This window comes from Hemicordylus capensis, chromosome 2 (genome assembly GCF_027244095.1).
Source record: "Hemicordylus capensis ecotype Gifberg chromosome 2, rHemCap1.1.pri, whole genome shotgun sequence".
Classification (NCBI taxonomy): Eukaryota; Metazoa; Chordata; class Lepidosauria; order Squamata; family Cordylidae; genus Hemicordylus; species Hemicordylus capensis.
This window is the reverse complement of record NC_069658.1, coordinates 22,031,739-22,050,835: the sequence shown is the minus strand read 5'-3', so window position 1 is coordinate 22,050,835 and position 19,097 is coordinate 22,031,739. Positions and strand designations below refer to the sequence as shown.

The window sequence follows — 19,097 nt, the reverse complement described above, 5'->3', positions numbered from 1 at the left end:
AAAATTAACCAGGCAGATTGTTTCACTAGAGTCAAAGAACAGCCATGCTGCTGACTCATGTTTGTTGGTCAGGGTTTCGGTCAGGTTGGGCGGCAGTGCTTCTGGGCTTCCCAATGGCTGGCAGCCACTACTATATTTTCTCCCCAGATTATCCCTAGGAAACACTGCCCTCACTTGGAAGGCTTTCACAACAGCGTTACACAGCAACATTCTGAAGCCAGCCAGGGAGAGAGACAGGCTTTCTACCCTGTTTTAGGGCCAGGCTCAACAACTCCTAAGTGCTAGAATGCTATGGTGCCTAGAAATTTGAGCATTGTGCCTATGCCAGGCAATGAACAGATGCAAGTATGAAGGTCAGTTGCTACCTCCTCCTCCTCCTCCTGGTTGTATCCATCCATCACCTGGCGCAGGCAGGCGATGGACAGGCGTGAGCACGGGGAAAGGGGAGCAAGGGAGGGAAAGGGTGGGGAGTCCGCCACCCTACGAAGCAGAGGGTGCTACTGGTGGCAAGCCCACCCCCCCACCCCAAGGAGCAGAGGGCACTGCTAACTGGCCAGGGACCATGGTGGCATGCACACAAAACTAATGGAGGCATAAAAGATACACATAAACCTAAGAATGAAAGAAAAAATATGAATGAATGCAGGCTATGGCTATGAGCTAATGAAACTAAAGGACACACAAAACTATGGAGGAGGGAGAGAGGGAAGGAGGGAAGATCATCTGTTCTAACTAGACATCTGAAACCCTGAAGGCTAAAAAATTATTCTGGCTCCTACATTTTGGGGCTTTTTCCCAGATACAAAGAAAATGTATCAAGGCCTGTTCTAGTCCCCACCAGGGACATTTGGTGCCTTGCCTCAGGCTCAGCAATGCCTTGGGCTGCCCCTAAATGCAGGGTATCTCTATATCATTTTGCCAGATCTATCATATGGATCATTAAGCTGCCAAACATGTGATATCTACATGTTGTGACTCTGCAGCCTTCCTATATCATCATGTTTCTGAATTTGCTATTCTGCTTGGAAAACTGGTGATGACATCAACATCTATGTAACAGCTTGTTGACCTGGTTTTTATGTTTCAAAGGGTCCTCAGCAAACTGCCCTCTGTGAGCCCCCTCACACCTGGGTGGGGCGATGAGAGAATCACCACGTCACCACAAGAAGCTTATGGGCACAGGGATGGCCTTGGGTACCAGCCCTTCAGAGAACCCCAACACTGGCCCTGTGTGATGGATAGGTTTGGGGAAGGATCAACCCCTATGCAAGCAAGTTTGCTGAAATTTTATGTACTGCCATCAGGCAGAATAATGGGGAGCATGTAAGTGCTTTGCTTGAAAAGGTATTAAAGGTAAGGTACAGAAAGAAGATGCGGAGCAGGCATTCAAAGCCCACATGACAAAACTTCAAAGCACTTGCTACTGAGCTTATCAGGAAGAGCACAAGCACCGTGCCTCATTAAAGCTGCCACCTCGGGATTCTCTGGAAACCCTTAAGCCATGCTCCTGCTTAGAACAGATGTCTGACTGGCCATCAGCAACGAAGGCATCCATGTGATACATTCGCACCACTGGGTCAGCTTTTGTAACACAATAAAACTGTGTGGTACCCCTTGCTCTGTGTGCCATGCATGCCTGTGGTCTAGTGAGCTCAAAAACCTACCAGTGGCAGTAAAGTGACTTCTACACTCTTTGCCTAGAAGTCAATCACATTGGCATGATTGTGCCAGTATAGTTAAGCTGGAGAGTGTTCTCAACGTTCCATCATGATAAGCCCTGGACATTCTATTGCTTATAAAATCATAACCATTTGTCCAATCTGTCTGGCCACTGGCACACATTCACTAGGTGACAAGAGACTCCTCCCCTGCAAATCTGGTAAAGAGGCATCAGAAAATAGCTTAGATAGAGCAGGTTTTCCCCCCTTTGAACAGGGGTTTAAAGGGTTGGCGACTTTTTTTTTTGTCTGAGGAAATGCTGTTTAAATGATTTTGTAGTCCATTTGCATAGGTTCAGCCTTTAGACTGCATGCCAGAAAAGTACCTTTTGTATATCCCCCTGGGACCCAATTGATTGTTATTTTACAATTGATCCTCAAAGTTGGGTTCTAAGAGGCAGAAAAAAAAATATTTTTAGTGCTAACAGAGCCTGTGCAGTAGCATGTTTGAAGTTATAGTGCCCCCAGTGCTGCCCACACTAAGATGTACACACACTAGAGATGTACATATCAGGTGGTATAAAAATATGATAAATAATAATAAAGAAAAATAGAGGAAAATTCTAGGATTAGGGAAACTGCACCTGTTAAATATCTGCCTGAATGCACCCCTCCCCAGCCCTATGTCCATCTGAAAGACTGTACAAAGTCTTTACAGCTTATATGGCACTGAAGTTAAGGCGGGCAACTTAATTTGCAATTTCAATATTTTTAGAGCACAAGTGAAAATGTAAAGCAGCTTAACTCATTTTAAACTGAAGGTTTGTGGATTACTAAACATTTTAGGCTGCAGCTCAGTGGTAGAATATATGCCTTGTATGCAGAAGGTCCCAGGTTGGTCTGGTGGGGAAACCCTTCCTGAAACCCTGGCAAGCCACTGTAAGTCTTACAGCAACCCTCTAAGGCAGGGATTCTCAAACTTGGGTCCTCAGGTGTTACTGGACTTCAACTCCCATAATCCCCAGCCTCAGTGGCCTTTGGTTGGGGATTATGGGAGTTGAAGTCCAATAACACCTGAGGACCCAAGTTTGAGAATCACTGCTCTAAGGTAAGTGTTATCAGCTCCATATTGCAACTTGGGAAAGCTTACTTCAAGCCACCTAGTGAATTCCTAGCAGAAGCCACATCTGAACCAGGGCAGTCCTGATTCACAGCTCAGTCTCTTAGCCACGGCACTATAAAAGCTATATGCAATTACTTCTGTGCAGCTGGTGAATCCTTCAGGTCAGGCTGCCATTGCCTGGGCTTTGTTCCTCGTCTCCTTTGACCCAGTAGGTTTCATTAGTGGTGCCATCACTTGCAAAAAGAAAGAGGAAGGCAAAGGAGCAACATGGCTGGGAAAGAAACCCCAGGGCAAGCTACACAAAGTTTTAGGGGAATTATGTTGTTTATAAGAGACATCAAGAAGAACGCAAAAAGGTCATTCACGTGACTTTTTGTTGGGCTGGGCTGGGAAGGGCGGGCAGGGAGAAGGCAGGAGAGTACCTACCTTCCCCTCCAGATGATCCAACACTGATCCCAGCCGTATGGCTCGCATGCCCACATGGCCAGCAGCCACGAGCTACGCAGCATTCTCGAGGCTAGACAAATGTGTCCTGGCCCCTAGATATCCCACAATGTACCGCACGAGTGCGATGCATTGAAGGATTCCCCCATGAGTCTGGCGCTCTAGATGCCCGGCTCTGTGTCTGCTTGGGCTGCGTGCAGCCCAAGTATTCACATGACTCCGTACCTGGGTAAAAGTGTGGGTAATATTCCCAGACTACCTGGGGAGGCAGCACTAGGATCGGCCTCAATCCCGACGCTTCATATGAGCAGCCCTGCCCGGGTAGGGTTGCCCAAGCCTGGGCAGGGGTGCTCGTGTGAACAGGCTGAAAGTTTTAGAAGCTTCTTGTGGTTTAGAGGGGAAATGCTTTCAAGGTTTAGTTAGTAATAATCTCATTCACAAATATGCATCCCAGGATACTACCTGGAATAAACTCATCCCTAAAACCCACATGCTTTGCTTGACTCAAGTGAGGGGAAGGGCTCCCTTAAAGCAGCAGATTTCCCCACTGTGCAGAGAGCAACCTTATAGTGTAAGACAAGGGAATACCTGCAAAATGTTGCAGAAAGAATAAACAAAACAAAATAAACCTTAGTGAAGCCCTCTTCACCAATCCACACTGCAAATGAGAACTGTTTTTCATCCCCCCCCCCACCACAACATCAGTCACCAGGAAATGATGCTAATATTCACAGGATCAAGAGGGCACACAGAAAATTCATATACACCCCCTTTTAATTCTCTGGACCCTTATGTCCAGTAGTACACAACCTACACCCTTCTGTCCCTACACCCTTTGTACTAAGTTTTACTTGAGCAGTTAGCACGATGACATTCCATGACATCACAGAAGCTCAGCCAATGACTAAGGAGGGCTTACAAACTGACATATAAATAGTCAGCCTGCATTTTTCCTTTGTTTTGTTAACTTCTTAATTATTTTTGGCAAAGCTATTGAAACATTTAAATAATGAGGTATTATTTTTAAGAGAGGAGGGTTCTTTTAACAGAGTCTGTGCTTTAATTTGATATTTCATTTACAGCTTTGTAGCCATGGCAAAAATTTAAAATCAACATTAGGAGAGGATTGAAAATCAGTCCACTTATATAGTGTTTCATAGACATTAGGTACATGAGAAGCAGTGCCAAGCATACAACCTGCAATTTAGCAGGAAATGAAGAGCTATTAATTACCACTTTCCACTACAATTTATGACAGACCTGCAAACCATACCACCCATGTCTTTACACGGACTTTGCATTTTAACAGAGCTGAAAAGGCAAGTGCCCAGAATACAGAGGAAACTTTATATGGAAACTGTTAACTAATGAAAGACAAAACCTAAGATTGTGCCAATCCATACATGTCAACCAAACCAAGGGCATTCAAAAGATTTTACTGTACAATTTAAGCCGATAAGAGTGGCACTTAAAACAATTACTCATGCATGTAAAAACAAATCACATTTTAGGTGTGGGATATAATCCCCAGAAAGATATTAGAACATACTATTGCCTCTGCAGAAAAGCATTTCATGCTCGAAATGCATCAGGCAATATTGAATAAATCACTTATCAACATTCATTTAGCACCCCTGGGATTCAACACACACACACACACACCCTCGCTGCCACTCTTTTTGTCTTGGCTTTTGGGTGCTGCATCATTTTCCTCCTGCCTCATTCTTTTCTTGGAGGAGGAAGGCCCCTGGAAACCTGGTGGAGACATCTTCTGCTCACAGATTGGAAGGTCAACGCCCGTTTCTGAGCATCTCCCCACATTCCACAGCTCATGTCATTGTTAAGGATCTCTTGACCCTTGAGTACAGCTTTAGGGGAGGCTCAAGGGGCTGCAGGGAGCAGGAAATGACTAAGAAAACTGCTTGAGCTAACTCACTCTTCCAACATGTACCACTGTAGATGCTAACCTTTCTTTAAAATAGAAAAGTGGTCTAGAATAATCTTAAATAAAATAAGAGTGTATGTCAACAACTACACTGCTTCCAAATATCCACATGCAGATTAGTCCCATAGCTACCTCCATTTTTTGAATTGTGGGAAGCTCTCTACCTTAATATTTTATTGTTTTAAGAGCTAGATCTTCCTGTAGATTTTAGATATTTATAACCTGCTGTGAGCTTTCAGCAAAAAGCCGGATCAAAATTGAAACTTGTAGACAGTTGCCTCCAAATAGTTTCATTTCACTATAGTTTAGAGGGCTACTCAGGAGTTCTTAAGAACACTTTGTTCTTTAAAAGAATAACTAACATGTGCCATTTTAGCTTCCGAACAACTTCCCCTTATTTTAAGAATGTTTTTCAATGTTTTGCCATTTCTCTCTTTTAAAAAAACAGTTATAATCAAAAACAATCTAAGTAAAAGAAAATAGACAAATACAAAAATAGAAAAACTACCGAAATCTCCTATACTGCAGAAACATTGGAATGTAAATGTAAGATACTGTACTTGTCCACTTGAGTCTGCAGCTTGCTGGAAGTGTGTCGCTAGAGATGTCTCATCTTGGAAAACTTCATTACACTCCAAACACTTCAGGCTATGCCTGCACAGTTTTGAAGAGTCTTCATCTAGAGGCATCGCTGGAGGAACAGGAGTACTTGCTGGAGCTGATATGACTGTCCCAGTTATGCCAGATTGTATCTTTGTTACAGTATGGGTGCCCACTCCAATGGCGCTCTGAAGAACAGACGACGTAACAAGAGTATTGCTTGTAGGAGAAGCTATCATTTGATCTGTGGGAACTGGTTTCAAAATTAAATGGGAACACTGCATTACAACCCCCTTTTCCTTGTGTCCACGAGCATGTGAAAGGAGGCTGCATTTGTTGTAGAAAACAAGATTTTTTGTACAGTGGTTGCAGGTGACCTCAATCCGCACACTCCGCCGATCATAGTGTTGAGTCAAGCTTTTTTCCAGCGCAAATGAATCGCCACACTCCAAACACTTGTAGCCACGTGCGGGCAACGTGATGCCCGCGTTGGCGGGAGGGCAGAGGTTCGGGATGTAAACTGGGACTGGGTTAACACTGCTGAGCACCTTGTTGAAAGCTTCAACCACCGAACTCTGCAAGGATGACACCACCTGGACGCGAGATACTTTTTTCGAAGGCTGTGAAGTTGCTGCAGAAATTATTGCCTGCTTGATCTGCTGCTGAGGTTTTGTGAGCACTTGGCGGAGTTCAGAGGTGGCCTGAGCACTTTGAGGCAGTAGATTAAGGTTGGCAAGATGGACTGTCTTTGGCACGAGTTTTGCACTGGCAAGGCTTGATGCTGGCACCACAACAGTCTGCTGCTGTATAGCGTTGGCAGCTTTGATAATGGCACTGCTGGCACTCTGCACCGAAGCAGCAGATATTACTGTAGCTTTCACTGTAGTGTTGTTAGCAAGCTTTAGATTGATAACCTGTGATCCTGCTGTCTTAACGGCAGATACTGGAAGAAATGCAGTTGCAACAGGCTTAATCGTGACCTGTTTTGGAGCGAGTTCTGCAGAAGCAACAGCATTGGTGACAACCGTTGACTGAAGAGGTGCCCTAGGGGGAGAAGAAAGAACCGCAGCAGAAGTCGGGGAGGTGAGCAGTGAAGTCATGGAAGCCACCATGGAAGCTGTTTGCTCTGGTTTCCTACCGTTGTCCAAATCAACTTCTGGCAACACTCTTGTAACGGTTCTCTTAATTTCACCAGATGACGTCTTGATGGTTTTTATGCGGACTTTTGGAATTGCTGGTGTAGAACCTGCTGGAGATGGTGGAGACCCTTTGCTGCTGTTTTCACTTGATACACTCCTGGGACTATCAGGTTGCTTAACAGAGGTTTTTTTAGCACAATCAATGAGACTCTGAGGTTCAGGTGATTTGTCAAGAGCCCTCGGACTTTCATTCATATCTTTCGGCAATGGAGAAGATTCTCTTGAATTAGACTGTGGATCTTTACCTGTGTCCGTTGCTGCTTTTTTAGCACTGAGTGCAGCAATTGCAGCAATACAGGAGGAGAGTTTTGCTGATGATTTTGCTTTAGACTGTGAAATGCTGGCAAGGTTTGTTTCCCCTTTTTCATTTCCTATTTTTCCATCAAGTACCTTGTTTTCAAGTCGTTTTTCAGGATTTTCCTTAAGCATCTTATCATCTAGTTTTCTTGCTTTTAAAGGTTCATAGATACCTAAAGATGTTGAGTTTGTTTCAGAGTCTCTTTTAGCAGCTTTGTTTTTATCCACATTACCAGAACCTGCAACTCCAGGTTTAATCAGGTTTTCTCCTCCAAGTACCTTTAGCTTTTCATATTCCTCTTGGGAGACAGACCCCGTTAACACATTTGCTCTGAAGTTTCCACGCATCTCTTCTTTGTCCGGAGGATCATCCACCTCAATTTTTTCATCATCATCAAATTCTTCAGCACTTGAGATAGGGCTAAATTGATTGAAAGCAGACTCTTTGAGTGTAGTCTCTGAAACTAAACCCTCATCCTTGAGAGATTTACCTTCCTCTTTATTATAACCCTCTAGAGCCGATACAGTTAGAAAACCATTATGCAAACCATTGCCTGTGGAATGGTGGCCATCCTTTTCTGCTCCCTCGGAGGAATCAATCGTCCGCACATTTTTCACAATGACACTAACGCCAACATCAGACGATGAAGGTGCATGGGAATCATCATCAGGATGTACATTCTGTTTTATGTGGCTTTCATGGTCATCATGTCCAGACTCAATAGCAGCTTTAGGGTCAACCATATCTGGGATGTCAAATGCCGCAAGAAGGTCGTCAAAGTCTGGGGTCTTCATATCTCCCATGGTCACAATCAATTGTTTAGAAGCAAATCTACAAAATGAACAGAAATGTTTTATATCAGTACTATGATTTTAATACAAAAATATTCATATCAATGAATATTTCCTCAGAGGCAGGATGCCTAGGGCATGCCCTCAGCTCCTGCCTGTGGGCTTCCCAGTGGCATCTGGTGGGCCACTGTGTGAAACAGGATGCTGGACTAGATGGGCCTTGGGCGTGATCCAGCAGGGCTGTTCTTATGAAACGAAAGCCCAGTCATGTAATAAAGAATTTACACAGATCTAATTCTGCCATTTCACCAATGAATGCATAGGAACATTTGTTCTGTTTTCAATAATTGGAGAAAAAAACTTTATCTTAGCATACACCCACAGCATGCCTGTCCTATATGTTTGTCAAGGCTCCTGAAGAATTTCAGTTACATGTGATGACCTACCAAACCAGTGCTGAATGTAGGGTGGGGGAAAGTCAACACAGAGTAGCAGAAAAATATCATGAAATTCTGTTAAAACCTCTCATCCACATTCATTACCTAGTTTAGAGTTTCAACAAAACATTAGGAAACTTCTAGCAAAACACAAAATCCATTTTCATTGTGCCATACCTACACTTGCCCAGTACCATGCACACTGCTGCTACTGTTTAAGCATGTTTAAGCCCGGTGTAACCCGATGCTACAATGCCGTTAATGGGAGTATTTGATACTTACTGGTTAACCTCTTTTCTCCTTCTTTTCTAAGTAGATAGTCTTATAAGATAAGATAAAATTTGCGTGACAAGAGGCAAGCAAATTTTAATGGGTCACATTTGTAGTTCCTCAGATGTATGGCAGAAAAACAGAAAAATCTCAAGAGGAAACCTCTATCAACAACTGAGAGACAGAATAACTGAAATGAATTCCATTTTCAGCCCTAAGAACAGAAGGATACACAATCTAACAGTCTTTCCAACTATACCTGCAAAGACAGCAGGAATTAATGAATGCAGAGTCAGACTTTCCACCTACAGAAGGCGAAAAAAATGGATTCACTGGTAAAAACCAAATCTTCTCATTGTCGTTCCTTCTCGATGGGTAGTCTTGCAAGTGGGACAAAAGCAATGAACTCCTGCAGAGTGGGAATTCCAACTTCAACAAAGGTTCTCTACACTCTGATGCCTCCAAAGGGCCGACACATTAGTTGACAATACTATTTCTGGGCACTTGGGGCTGCAACCCAAATTTGCTTGCCTTCAACCTCAAAGTATAATGCCATCTCCCTGTGAGAATGTCTACCAAGAACAAAAAGGGAAACCACTGAGCTAACAGAGGACAAATTTTCCTGTTTCTGCTCCCTATGCTGCAAAGAGGGAACCTCTAGTAAAAACCTGTGAATCCAAGGTTGAAAGTTTTATCTTTGCCCATCTAGCCATCATAGCTTAGAAGGCAAGATCTTCAGGGCTTCTCAACTTCAAATTCAACCACCATCATGAAGAGGAGTTTAAAAACTGTATGCTTTTCTTTCCCTTTTTAATATCTAGACTAGAACTATGATAGTGTACCTACAGTAGTCTAAAGAATACACAACTGTGGAAGTTGAGGGTTTATATATATAACAAGTGGGGGAGCTAGAAAAAACAAAGAAACCAAATTCTAGTGAGAAGCCATCTCTGGGACGTTGTTCTAATCCTTATTCCAGGACATTGATCCAATTCTGAACCAATGGAAACCAGTTTACTTCTAGCACATGGATACACTAGGGCTCTTTACACAGCAGCTGAAACTCCTTTGAACCAATGAAAGAAGACAAGACTATACATACAAACAATTTCTCATTAAAGTGGTATAATGCAATTTTACAGATGATTTGGTAAGATCAGTTGTTATCACTATTTTTGTATGTTTCTGCCTATATTGTTATGACCTGTGGTTATTGCAATAAAATCTATTCATTTATTCATTCATTCACCCACCCACTTATTTATATCTAATCTTGGTACGTGGTTAAAGAATTTTAATATCATAAACTGTCATATCTACAAACTGCTTCAAAGTCAACATTTGCATAAGGCAAAATGAAATGCCAGAGTTTCTCAGTCCTTTTAACAGCAAACTGGAGGCCACTTTTTATCCAGTACCGCTATGTGCAATTTCCAAGTTTTCCATTGCAGATCTCCAAAAGCAATGGCATTTGCTCCCAAAGTTTCTGTTTTTGTCTGGACCTTCCCAACTCTACATTAGGTAAACTGGATGTCGATATAAGTCACTAATCTTTTGAAATACCAAAAAGATTCCATTTAGCTATGTTGCTGTAATGGATATGTATCTTATTTTCTACAGAGATTATTGCAAAAGCTTGATTATCATAATTACATTTGCTGAAGCACGAATTCGGTATAAGATGCCAAAAAGATAAAGTAACCTATTAAATAAAATGCTTTTAAACAGCCACATGCTGGCCATTCCTGGAGTTCTACAGGAGATTGAATTCAAGCTCCACCAAAAGGGTCAATCCACATATCCCAAAAGAATTCAAGGGCAAAATACCAAATCTCATAAATGGAGAATTAAAGGCTAAATGCCAACATGGAACAACCTGGGCCACAGTATCCTTTACTCTGCACTACAATAGCAAGTATCAAGAATTCATCACTTAACTGATTCGTGTATACGTTCCATTTATCAGAAAAAAGCTCTATTCCATGGAAAGATAATAAAATGCCCTCAGAAGAAGATTGGTTGATAAAATTTTTGAAATACGCTGAGAGGGCAAAACTTACAGCACTCATAAGGGATGAAAACTTGGAATGTTTCAAAGAAGATTGGGAGCCATTCTTACTTTATTTAAAGAACTATTTTTCCAATATGGACCTTTCAGCAGGGTTTGAAATTTAGTAACAACGGCAGGTTGGGTAGGGTAAAATTGAGTTTGCAATGTGGAGTATATGTGTTTTGAATTATTATAGCAATGGTAGATTTGTATAGCTAATATGAACTGTGCAGACTGGTAAGCAGGAAGTCAATATTTACTTAATTAAATGTAATTGGACTGTTAAGATATTGTAAAAACTAATAAAAATTTTAAAATGCGGGGTGGGGGGGGTGGGGGGAACAGCTCTATCCCAAGACGGACCATGTAATATCCGGGTCTGACACTGAGGACTCACAAGATGAGGCAGAGCTCGAGGGCCTTCCAATTCCTACATGAGCGGTTCCTGTACCTTCTGACCCCCTCAGCACCCCACTACCCATCCTCAGATTCAGAAGATGATACTACCCCACCTGCACCAACCCAGCTCTGTTATGGTCAGTGCCTGGGAAAGAGGGCACAGGCCCTTTAAAGTTTGAAATATTCCAGGCCGGGGTGAGGCCACATTCTTGGATGCTCTATATAGTTCCTGCTCTTTGGTTTCCTGGCTCCTGGCCTCCTGCTTGTGTTGACTCCAGCATAGCTCACTTCTGTTGGACTGATTTCCTGACTTTTAACACCCCATAGGAACATAGGAAGCTGTCATATACTGAGTCAGACCATTGGTCTATCTAGCTCAGTATTGTCTTCACCGACTGGCAGCAGCTTCTCCAAGGTTGCAGGCAGGAATCTCTCTCAGCCCTATCTTGGAAAGGCCAGGGAGGAAACTTGGAACCCTTTGCTCTTCCCAGAGTGGCTCCATCCCCTGAGGGGAATATCTTACAATCAGGGGCATAGCAAGGGTGGAATGGGCCCAGAGACAAGATTTTAAAATCCACTCCCCAACCACCACCACTGAAGCTCAGCTCATGAAGTAAAGAAATCTTAAATGAGGCTGAATAGTGGTAACAAAAAGCATAGTAAAACTAGTGGGCCCGGGCGCAGAGCATCTGCGCCTCTAGCTGGACACAGCCATTCCCCGTCGTCTTGGGGACTGGGGGCAGAGCCAGCCGTGCCGCTGGCGCCGACTCCCTCCACCTCACCCCCCCACCATGCCACCGCCTCCTCCTCCCTCCACACCTCCCGAGAGCGCCGCTGCAGGCAGGCGGTCAGGCCGAGAGTGCTGCCGCCGCCACGGGCGGGCCATGAGTGCCGCCGTGGCCGGCCGGGCCGTGAGTGCCTCCACAGCCACCCAGCCAGGCAATTCTCCTGGGTGCGCCAGGACCAATCAGGTGCCCCCGCAGCCCAGCCAATCAGCTGGGCTGCCGGGACGCATTTTTCCTGGGCACACCCAGGAGAAATATATATATATATATATAGGTTTTTATAGAACATCATCCTAAATTATTTTTTAAAGGTTTTGTAAATTGTGGACGATGCAAGTCATTTAATGGTACTTGAGAACGACATGCTGTTCTAGTAGCACTCACATCAGTTTCGGACGATGAATACAACTGAAGGAAGCCCGGACGGGTGCGCGGCTGGGGGAGTCAGTCATGGGACTTGCCTCTGGGGGGCCCCCCAAGGCAGTGGGCCCCCAGACAACTGTCTCCCCTTGCCCTATTATAGTTATGCCCCTGCTTACAATGCTCACACTTCTAGTCTCCCATTCATATGCAACCAGGACGGACCCTGCTTAGCTAAGGGGATGAGTCATGCTTGCTACCACAAGACCAGCTCTCCTCTCCTGCTTGATGTGTCTCTGGAGTCTGGATTAGCTTGCCCCTGATGGTTTGCTTCTGGCTCCTGATCTCTAGATAGACTGCTTTCCTGACACACCCACCCCACCCAAACACAACACCACTGGCCTATTCACATGTAATTTACGAATGTTTACGAGTTTACATGCAACAGAGAAGAATGAGCCTATACTTTATTAGGACCCTCACACCAGCGTTGTGTCCACTCATTGGGTGTAACGTTTAAATGGTGTCTCCATATGAACAGCCCAATGCATCTAGACCCACACTGTACAATCCTCATTCCTGAAATGCAGGCAGATAAAAATAGACCTACATGCATTGGATTCTACGCATGCAGGCTCTATGCATTGTTGTAAACCGTCCAGAGATGTAAGTTTTGAGTGGTATAAAAATATATGATAACATTTTAGATTTTGTTTTCATTTTCGTTTTCTCTCTTTACTGAGTACATTCTGTTTCTATTGTTGTTTGATCTAAGATCGTAAATAAACAACTAACTAACTAGCTAGCTAAATAAATAAAAAATTTTAAATGTTACAATCAATGTACATTTGGTTGGCTTAGCTGCGGTAGCAGGAAAGCTCAGATCCCACTGCACCACAGCCAGAGTCTAAATACATCATTATTATTCATTCATTTATTTATTACATTTATATACTACCTAACAAAAGGTTTTCTCAGCACTTTATTAAAGTACTATGAAGTACATGCATATAAAGGTTTGCAAATTATTAACCTTGTTTTATAAAAATATAGAGTCGTGTAAAACTCTTTTCAGATTTTCCTTCATAAAACATAAAATTGCACAGACAGATCTAGCTGTGGCATGCATATCTAAACACCTTTTTAATTTTGTAGATGTTTCAGTCCCTTTGCCAGGCAATTTACCTGATCCAACTTCCTATTTTTTCCTCCAGGTAATTTACTTCATATTTCCCCCTCCTACATCAGTGTATATCAGGTCATTTTACCTAATATATTACCAAACTTTGGGCTCTCTTCCACTACAAAATTCCTTGCAATGTAATTCACGGTCTGCTTTGAAATAGCCAGCTTGATCGTTGGCTTCAGGTACATATCCTGCTGTGCTGACCCTCGCACAGTATTGTGCTTTTCTCAGTGCTGGGAGAGACATTTTCGAGAGACAGAGCCCTCTCTTGAGAACTCTAGGAGGAGAGCACTGGGAAGAGCTACCCTTCCCAGCACTCTGTGAGCATCTTCTCACGATTAGTGAGAAGGGCACCAGAGCAGTCTGCAGGGAAGGCGGGTCATACTTACCTTCCCCACAGACGAGCAGCTCTCCCTCATAGGAAGCTGCCATATACTGAGTCAGACTATAGGTCCATCTAGTTCAGTATTGTCTACGCAGACTGGCAGCGGCTTCTCCGAGGTTGCAGGAAGGAATCTCTCTCAGCCCTGTCTTGGAGATGCCAGGGAAGGAACTTGGAATTACGAAGATTATATACCACTATTATTAATTTATTATTTTATTTATTTATTTACACAGTCAGACAGGTGTTATTGACTGGTTTGTTTTATCCAGACATTGAGTCCTTCCCAAGGATCTGGGATGGCTGAATTTTATTGTCAATGTTTTTGCTGTTGTTATAGATATCGTCGCAGAATATAGGCTGTTCCCAGTGAAGTTGCTTTTTGTAACTTGCTGATGGTGATTTCTGTGGCCCCTATGGTGTTGAGGTGCTCTTCAAGATCTTTTGGAACTGCACCCAGGGCGCCAATTACCACCGGGATTATTTTGGTCTTTTTCTGCCACAGCCTTTCAATTTCAATTTGTAGATCTTTGTATTTGGTGATTTTTTCTATTTCTTTTTCTTCTATTTTGACTTGTTTTTCTTTCTTCTCGACTACAGTTATATTTGGTGTACTGTGTGGCAAATGTTTGTCTGTTTGTAGTCGGAAGTCCCATAATATTTTTACATCTTCATTTTCTACAACTTTTTCAGTTTTATGGTCCCACCAATCTTTGGCTACAGGTAGCTTGTATTTTTTGCAGATGTTGTTGGTGTTGTTATTGTTATTATTATTATAATAAAAAAGTATATACCACTATTCAACAAAAAAAGTGCTTAAAGCAGTTTACATAACAAAGAAATAAGATGGTTGCCTGTCCTAAAAAGACTCACAATCTAAAACTAAAAATAAGGTAGAAGTAGACAGCAACAACAACCACGGAAGAGATGCTATGCTGGGGGTGGATAGGGACAGTTGCTTTTCCCCTGCTAAATATAAGAGAATCACCACTTTAAAGGGTACCTTTTTGCAGTAAACAGAGGTTAACTGCATTCTTACCCAAAGACAGTATTGGAATTTTCCAGTGCTCTGATGCACTGAGTGACACTGCAGATATTATGCTTCGTTCCCTAGTTTCTCCACTGCTTAAAACATATAGGAAAACAGAGGAAGATGCCATATACTGAGTCAGACCATTGGTTCGTCCAACTCAGCACTGATAACATTGACTAGCAGCAGCTCTCTAGGCGTTCAGAAAGGAGTTGTTTCCCTGACCCATAGGTCCCCCAGGGATCTGTACTGGGACCAGTGCTCTTTAACTTGTTCATAAATGATCTAGAAGTTGCTGTAACCAGCGGAGTGGCCAAGATCGCAGATGACACCAAACTATTTAGGGTAGTGAAATTCAAAGCAGATGGTGAGGAGTTCCGAAAGGATCTCTCCAAACTGGGCGAGTGGACGACAAAATGGCAAATGTGGTTCAATGTAAGCAAGTGTAAAGTGATGCATATTGGGGCAAAAAACCCCAACCACATCAATGCTGATGAGGTCTGAGCTGTCGTTTACTGACCAGGAGAGAGATCTTGGGGTCGTGGTTGACAGCTCGCTCAAAGTGCTGCTGTGAAAGAGGCAAATTACATGCTAGGGATCATTAGGAAGGGAATTGAAAATAAAAATGCTAGTATTATAATGCCCTTATACCAAACTATGGTGCGGCCACATTTGGAGTATTACGTATAGTTCTGGTCACGATATCTTAAGGACATTGTGGAAATTGAAAAGATGCATAAGAAGGTAACCAAGGTGATCAGGGGGCTGGAGCACCTTATTTGTGTCCCCCCGCCCTTCTACATTTGTAGACTGCCCCAAACTTCTGTCTCCGGGTGGTTTACAACAACATAAAAGAGATTCAAAATGATCTAGTTAAAAAGCTTGGGTGAAAAAATAAGTCTTTAGAGACTTTTAAAAGGTTGTCAGAGATGGGGAGGCTCTTATTTCAGCAGGAAGCACACTGCAGAGTTTCAGCAGGGAGCACATTGCAGAGTCTCGGGCAGCAACAGAGAAGACCCATCTCTGTATAGCCACCAGATGAGCCGGTGGCAACTGTAGATGAACCTCTCTAGATTATCTAAATGGGCAATGGGGCTCATGGCGAAGAAGACATTATCTTAAATACCCAGGACCTAAGCTGTTTATAGCTTTATAGGTTATAACCAGCACCTTGTATTTTGCCCAGAAACTTATCAGCAGCCAGTGTAATTTATTCAAAACACATGTAATATGGTCTTTCCAAGATGACCCAGAGACCAACCTGGCTGCCACATTCTGTATCAACTGCAGTTTCCAGACTACGTTGGCAGCCCCACACAGAGCGCATCACAATAGACAAGTCTGGAGGTTACCAGCATATGTACCACTGTTCTAAGGTCGTTTATCTCAAGAAACCAATGGAGCTGGCGTATCAGCTGAAGCTAGTAGATAGAAAGCACCTCTGGCCACTGCCTCAACCTGGGACACTAGCGATCCAGAGGCACGCCCAGACGGTATACCTGTTCCCATCCAGAACCGGCAGATCAAAATATTCTCCCATAAGTACCTCCATCTTATCTGGATTCCGTTTGTTATCCCTCATCCAGCCCATCACCGCCTCCAGGCAGGCATTTAGGGAGATTATGCTTTCTCCTGATGATGCTGACATGGAAAAATAGATTTAGGTGTCATCATCATACTGATAACACCCTGCATCAAATCTCCTCATGATCTCTCCCAGCAGTTTCATGTAAATGTTAAAAAGCACTGGAGACAATACACAGCACTGGGGGACACCACATAAAAAGCAAGTCTCCAAAGGACATCATCTGGAATTTGCCCAAGAGGTAGGAGTAGAGCCATTGCATATTCACACATTGTATTCACACATTCTGTTCAACACTTATACTAATGTACAGTGTACAGACGTACAGATCTGTACACAGGTAGTTATTCATACATCAGTACACTTCCTATCTGTATCATGCATTCAAAGGGCATGTACACAAGTTCACTTTTAGAATGAACATAGCTACAGTCATTCTCGCAACATGATATCTGAATAGGGTGTGTCTTCAGTTTAAATATAGGTTTCAAATTCAGCAGAGCTTTGCAGCTGAATTCTCCAATGTCATGATAATCTACATGAATATAGTAAAGAAACCACTGGAATAACGACCTACAAAGCTTAGTAATGGAGTTCCATGCTAAGGATCATTAGGAAGAAGATTGAAAATAAAACTGCTAATATTATAATGCTTTTATACAAAACTATGGTGTGGCCACATTTGCAGTACTGTGTACAATTCTGGTCACATCCAAAAAAGGACATTGTAGAACTGGAAAAGGTGCTGAAGAAGGCAACCAAGATGATCAGGGGCCTAGAGCACTTTCCTTATGAGGCAAGCACCTGGGGCTGTTTAGTTTAGAAAAAAGATGACTGCGGGGAGACATGAGAGAGGTCTGTAAAATCCTGCATGGTGTGGGGAAAGTGGATAGAGAGAAATTCTTCTCCCTCTCACGTAACACTAGAACCAGGGGTCATCCCATGAAATGGATTGCCAGGAAATTTGGGGAAAGAGAAGTACTTTTTCACACAATGCATAATCAACTTGTGGAATTCTATGCCACAAGATGTGGTGACAGCCAACAACCTGGATGGCTTTAAGAGGGGTTTGGAAAACTTCATGGAGGAGAGGTCTATCATCGGCTACTAGTCGGAGGGCAATAGGCCACCTCCAGCCTCAAGGGCAGGCTGCCTCTGAATACCAGTTGCAGGGGAGTAACAGCAGGAGTGAGGGCATGCCTTCAACTCCTGCCGGTAGGCTTCCAGCGGCATCTGGTGGGCCACTGTGTGAAACAGGATGCTGGACTAGATGGACACTGGGCCTGATCCAGCAGGGCTGGTCTTATGTTCTTATTTCTCCTTGAAAGTTGGTGTCAAGAGCTTGTTCTTTAGAGAAGATGATAAATATGTATGCATAGATGAAGTTGTCTCATTCTAAATCAGATTATTAGTCTATCTGACTGGCAGCAGATTTCCAAGATTCTGAGAGATGTCTTTCCCAGCCCTACCTGGAGATGCTGCCAGGGATTGAACCTGGGACCTTCTGCATGCAAAGCAGGTGCTCTACCACTGAACTAGAGTCCGATTTTGACCAACAGGAATCCAGTATTGTTCCACCATAGTGAATGTAGGTGAGAGAAAACCAAAGGAAAAAATAGGGCAGGAGACACAGAAACTGCATCATATCTCAATACCTCAGAGCACTGAAACAATCCAGGCACTGGCTGATAGACTTCAGAAAATTACTCAAAGTAGTCCCATTGAAATTAGAAGCGCAAATTGAGAATTTTAAAACTTGTCCTTTTAATTTCAACGGGACAACTTTGAGTAATTTTCCTCAATATGTCAGCCACTGCTAACAACCTCACAATTTTAAGCAACACTGCTCAACAGGAATCTGAACAGAGTGACTTTGGTGACTGAGGTTAACGATCCTTTTATATATTTAGAGGGATTGCCAGCGAGAAGGTGAACTTCAGGATTCAGGGAAAACAGCCAGAGAGATGGAGATGTCACAGAAGCTCAGCTGGATGGGACGGGTAGTATGAAGTACCATAGATGAGAAAGGTAAGAGCCAGTGTGGTGTAGTGGTTAGAGTGTGAGACAACAATTGGAGAGTTCAAATCCCCATTCAGCCATGAAACTCACTGGGTGACTCTGGGCTAGTCACTTTTCTCTCAGCCCAACCTACCTCACAGGGCTGCTGTGAGGATAACTATAACCACACATACAGCTCCGGACTCCTTGGAAGAAGAGAGGGATACAAATTTAAAAATAAATAAATAACAGTATTTTAAAATAGATGTTTGTAGGCAGAGCAGCCAAAGAACAGGCTCCTTTTATGTGGAATAGCAAACGTTAAGTGGAACAATGAAGGTGCTATAGACCTGCCTCTTCCAAAAAGAGTACTGTAGACCCACCACTTGCTTCCTGAGGGGAGTTTCTTAGGGCCAAATGTACATATTACATCGATTAGGCACATCACTAACTTATGGGCTTAGTCCAGGACGTGGAATGAAAATGCACATTTCATTTTACTATTTGTGTTATTTTTATGTACCATATTTCTATACCGCCTGATATATGTCTCACAC

General features: G+C 43.1%; 1 protein-coding gene across 14 annotated transcripts in view; it reads right to left on the bottom strand.

Annotated features, from left to right (window-relative positions):
• Window positions 1-19,097, bottom strand: part of ZNF532 (zinc finger protein 532) — a 72,390-nt gene that overhangs the window by 32,051 nt on the left and 21,242 nt on the right. For 9 of the 14 annotated variants that reach the window (XM_053295985.1, XM_053295987.1, XM_053295992.1 and 6 more), the window contains one exon: window positions 5,731-8,098. The exons of 3 other annotated variants lie outside the window; for them this stretch is intronic. In XM_053295985.1, the coding sequence (XP_053151960.1) occupies window positions 5,731-8,070 (2,340 nt within the window). In that variant the 5' untranslated portion in view covers window positions 8,071-8,098. Of the gene's footprint in view, window positions 1-5,730; window positions 8,099-12,033; window positions 12,156-18,694; window positions 19,084-19,097 lie in introns of those variants that run through there. 2 more of the 14 variants (XM_053295982.1, XM_053295990.1) reach the window with 2 other exon arrangements.